This window comes from Tachysurus fulvidraco, chromosome 19 (genome assembly GCF_022655615.1).
Source record: "Tachysurus fulvidraco isolate hzauxx_2018 chromosome 19, HZAU_PFXX_2.0, whole genome shotgun sequence".
NCBI classification, from domain to species: Eukaryota; Metazoa; Chordata; class Actinopteri; order Siluriformes; family Bagridae; genus Tachysurus; species Tachysurus fulvidraco.
This window is the reverse complement of record NC_062536.1, coordinates 20,095,285-20,100,284: the sequence shown is the minus strand read 5'-3', so window position 1 is coordinate 20,100,284 and position 5,000 is coordinate 20,095,285. Positions and strand designations below refer to the sequence as shown.

At 41.9% G+C, this 5,000-nt stretch overlaps 1 protein-coding gene across 9 annotated transcripts in view; it reads right to left on the bottom strand.

The window, feature by feature from the left end:
• LOC113648169 (protein phosphatase 1, regulatory subunit 12A) overlaps window positions 1-5,000 on the bottom strand; it is a 34,957-nt gene that overhangs the window by 29,877 nt on the left and 80 nt on the right. For all 9 annotated transcript variants that reach the window (XR_007138563.1, XR_007138561.1, XR_007138562.1 and 6 more), the window contains exons 1-7: window positions 4,922-5,000; window positions 2,896-3,014; window positions 2,339-2,498; window positions 2,096-2,240; window positions 1,562-1,636; window positions 195-286; window positions 1-85 (exon numbers count right to left, since the gene is read on the bottom strand). The exon at window positions 1-85 is cut by the window's left edge and continues 73 nt beyond it; the exon at window positions 4,922-5,000 is cut by the window's right edge. Coding sequence is in view for 6 of the 9 variants with exons in the window: in XM_047803768.1 (XP_047659724.1) it covers window positions 1-85; window positions 195-286; window positions 1,562-1,636; window positions 2,096-2,240; window positions 2,339-2,498; window positions 2,896-3,014; window positions 4,922-5,000 (755 nt within the window). In the remaining 3 variants the exon portion in view is untranslated. The remainder of the gene's footprint in view (window positions 86-194; window positions 287-1,561; window positions 1,637-2,095; window positions 2,241-2,338; window positions 2,499-2,895; window positions 3,015-4,921) is intronic.

The following is a 5,000-nucleotide window of genomic DNA, read 5'->3' as shown; positions in this document are numbered from 1 at the left end:
CTCCAGTTCCTCATCAGTTTTCTCTGACTCCAAGTTCTCGATGTGAGGAGCGTTCTTCTCCACCTCTAGTAACAGTGTCTCTTTACTGAGGGGCAGACACAACACACACCTTACATTAAAATACATAATACAATGGAGTAAGGGTGTGTGTGTGTGTGTGTGTGTGTGTGTGTGTGTGTGTGTGTGTGCCTGACCTCTTCACAGCAGGTTTAGTGGACTGGTTATTATCTGCTGTAGTGGTGGTCTCTATCAAGGGAGATTTCTTAGCGTCTTTCTTCTCACTCAGCTGGAGGACAGGAACAGATCATCAATCATCATCACGCTAACATTACACTGCTACAGTAAACATGTGTATGGTCATGATAACGAGCTGTATGATGATGATGATGATAACGAGCTGTATGATGATGATGATAATGAGCTGTATGATGATGATAACTGAGGTGTATGATGATGATAACGAGCTGTATGATGATGATGATGATAATGAGCTGTATGATGATGATGATAACGAGCTGTATGATGATGATAATGAGCTGTATGATGATGATGATAATGAGCTGTATGATGATGATAATGAGCTGTATGATGATGATGATAATGAGCTGTATGATGATAATGATAACGAGCTGTATGATGATGATGATGAGGATTACGAGCTGTATGATGATGATGATAACGAGCTGTATGATGATGATGATGAGGATTACGAGCTGTATGATGATAATGAGCTGTATGATGATGATGACTATGAGGTGTATGATGATGATGATAATGAGCTGTATGATGATGATAACGAGCTGTATGATGATGATGATGATAATGAGCTGTATGATGATAATGATAACGAGCTGTATGATGATGATAATGAGCTGTATGATGATGATGATAATGAGCTGTATGATGATGATGATAATGAGCTGTATGATGATAATGATAACGAGCTGTATGATGATGATAATGAGCTGTATGATGATGATGATAATGAGCTGTATGATGATGATAATGAGCTGTATGATGATGATGATAATGAGCTGTATGATGATGATAATGAGCTGTATGATGATAATGATAACGAGCTGTATGATGATGATGAGGATTACGAGCTGTATGATGATAACGAGCTGTATGATGATGATGATAATGAGCTGTATGATGATAATGATAACGAGCTGTATGATGATGATAATGAGCTGTATGATGATGATGATAATGAGCTGTATGATGATGATAATGAGCTGTATGATGATGATGATAATGAGCTGTATGATGATGATAATGAGCTGTATGATGATAATGATAACGAGCTGTATGATGATGATGAGGATTACGAGCTGTATGATGATAACGAGCTGTATGATGATGATGATAACGAGCTGTATGATGATGATGATAACGAGCTGTATGATGATGATGATGACGACTATGAGGTGTATGATGATGATGATGACGACTATGAGGTGTATGATGATGATGATGACTATGAGGTGTATGATGATGATGATGATGATGACACATCACTGGCCTGGGTGTCATTATAACATTCAGACTGAAATCTCACCAGGTTCTGTTTCTTTTGTAACTCCTCTAAATATCCCAGAACATCTTCATCTGCCACATCGAAGGCCGTCTGTCCCTGCACACACACACACACACACTTTACAATATAGTGTTGACTTTATTTACATTGTGGTCATTTTTTTCCATTAACACACTGTCAGAACTGAACAAAAAGCAGATATGAACACACACTTCATTAAATCATCTTAACATTCATCCATCCATTCTGTCATCCTTCCATCCACCCACTCATCTCTCCAATATACTTATCTACTCTCTTCCATCAAGTTTATTTATCAGTTCAGCAGGACGTTCATTTAACAGTTCATCCTGTACATATCTATCCTTCCTCTGATCCATCTACTCATCCATATATCAGTACGTTTACTTACCTACACATCCATCCCTCCACATTCATCCATCCATCCATCCGCCTGTCCAACTGGATGTTTAGCAGTTCACATTAAATTCAGCCCCTGCTCTCAGTCCTGTGTCCCACTGATACTCCACTGACAGAGCGTTAAAGAGTAATTACCACTTTATTAAGGAGGTCCATGTCACACAGGTTCTCCACCAGGATCCTGCAGGCTTCATCCTTCCCCCAGTGAGCAGCAGCATGAAGAGGAGTCCAGCCGTCATAATCTTTAATATTTACATCATAACCTGCCTGGATTAAAAGCCTGAAACACACACAGGAGAATCCTCAGGGTCCTAAATCTACTTCATCATTCTCACTTTCTAAATAAAACTAAAGCTAAAAGCTGGAATTGTTCCTCACTTTAAAACCTCTGCGTAGCCTTTAGCAGCGGCGACGTGCAGCGCGGTTCCTCCTGACTTGGTGTGTCGGACGTCGTTGATTTGCCCGCTGTTTAGCCACTGACGAGCGTCACGTAGCATGACACGTTCCTCCTCCTTCCTCGCTGCCTCTATATCCACACCTTCGGGAAAATGAATAAAAAATGTATCTTCACAAAAAGAAAAATCACCCAAAATAATACAATCAACCAAGTACAAAAATAAAACCCTCGATCTCTTTGTCTCAGCAAGCGAGGAATAAATTCTACTAAACTACATAACTAATATAATACACTAAAAACAACAAAAAGAAAAAACTAATTTTTTAAATAAACTGAAAAAGAAAAATCCAATAAAACCTAAATAAAAACAAAAACTATTCTTCCCTGCACATTTTTCTTCCCTTCTTTAATAATCTTTAACCAACCATCAGTGAGTTAGCACAAGCCCCGCCCCCTAAGCACCCTGCTCCCCTCTTATTGGCTGAGGCCTGAGTCCAGATATCGGAGAATTGTAACATAAAAACAATTCTATAAGCACCTTGTCTGTTGATTTCATTTTTCAGCAGCTCCTCCATTGGTTCTTCCTCTGCGATGTCCAGCGGCGTCTCTCCCTCACTATTAACCACGCCCACATTCGCACCCTCATTGATCAGATACCTGCGTGTGCACACATTATTATTATAGAGTGAACTGAGAACAGGGAAAAGGGAACAGCGTTCTGTCCCTAATAATCATCATAAATAGAAATATATACAGATAATGACACACAGGACCAACAGACAGGGAGACAGACAGGTAAATATGGGCTGAAACAGACAGACAGGTAAATATGGGCTGAAACAGACAGACAGAGAGACAGACAGGTAAATATGGGCTGAAACAGAGACAGACAGACAGGTAAATATGGGCTGAAACAGAGACAGACAGGGAGACAGACAGGTAAATATGGGCTGAAACAGACAGACAGAGACACAGACAGGTAAATATGGGCTGAAACAGACAGACAGGGAGACAGACAGGTAAATATGGGCTGAAACAGACAGACAGAGACACAGACAGGTAAATATGGGCTGAAACAGACAGACAGAGACACAGACAGGTAAATATGGGCTGAAACAGACAGACAGAGAGACAGACAGGTAAATATGGGCTGAAACAGACAGACAGAGAGACAGACAGGTAAATATGGGCTGAAACAGACAGACAGAGAGACAGACAGGTAAATATGGGCTGAAACAGACAGACACAGACAGGTAAATATGGGCTGAAACAGACAGACAGAGACACAGACAGGTAAATATGGGCTGAAACAGACAGACAGAGACACAGACAGGTAAATATGGGCTGAAACAGACAGACACAGACAGGTAAATATGGGCTGAAACAGACAGACAGACAGGTAAATATGGGCTGAAACAGACAGACAGAGAGACAGACAGGTAAATATGGGCTGAAACAGACAGACAGACAGGTAAATATGGGCTGAAACAGACAGACAGAGAGACAGACAGGTAAATATGGGCTGAAACAGACAGACAGAGAGACAGACAGGTAAATATGGGCTGAAACAGACAGTGCAGATTGGGATGAATAGAATGGTGATCTGATTTAAGGTTATTATTATTATTGTTTTATTAGTCACCATTATGAATTGTGTAACAGTCATTAACATGAAATAAGTGTGTGTGTGTGTGTGTGTGTGTGTGTGTGTGTGTGTGTGTGTGTGTGTGAGTGAGAGAGAGAGAGTGAGAGAAAGAGGGGGGGACGATAAGGACATTTTACTAGGACAAACTTAGCTAATTCTGTCCTCAATAACACCAACACACAGTGACCTGCTCCAGCAAACTGTGTGACAGACAGGTCATGAAACAGACAGACAGGTAACAAGAGAGACAGACAGACAGATAGGTGGGTAATCAGAGAGACAGACAGATAGGTGGGTAATCAGACAGACAGACAGACAGGTAGGTGGGTGGGTAGACAGACAGGTGGGTGGGTAGACAGACAGACAGATGGGTAATCAGACAGACAGACAGGTAGGTGGGTAGACAGACAGACAGGTAATCAGACAGACAGACAGACAGGTAGGTGGGTAGACAGACAGACAGGTAATCAGACAGACAGACAGACAGGTAGGTGGGTAGACAGACAGACAGACAGACAGGTAGGTGGGTAGACAGACAGACAGGTAATCAGACAGGTAATCAGACAGACAGGTAATCAGACAGGCAGACAGACAGACAGGTAGGTGGGTAGACAGACAGACAGGTAATCAGACAGGTAATCAGACAGACAGACAGGTAATCAGACAGACAGACAGACAGGTAGGTGGGTAGACAGACAGACAGACAGGTAGGTCTGGTAAGTAAGGCAGGTAAGTAAGTGGCCAGAACAACAGACAGACGGACAGCTAGAAATGAACCAGTGGAGATTGCAAGGGGTTATTGTTTGGAGAAAAAATGTATTGGCACCCCATGGTGTGACCACACCCAAATATACACCGTATAAAAGAAGACGAGTAAAAAGTATTGGCGCCCCAGTGGTCCAGCTGCCTGTGTACTCACTCTGCGATGTCCAAGTATCCACAGGAAGCGGCAGCATGCAGGGGGATCCAGCCCTCATTATCAGGCTGATTGATGCAGG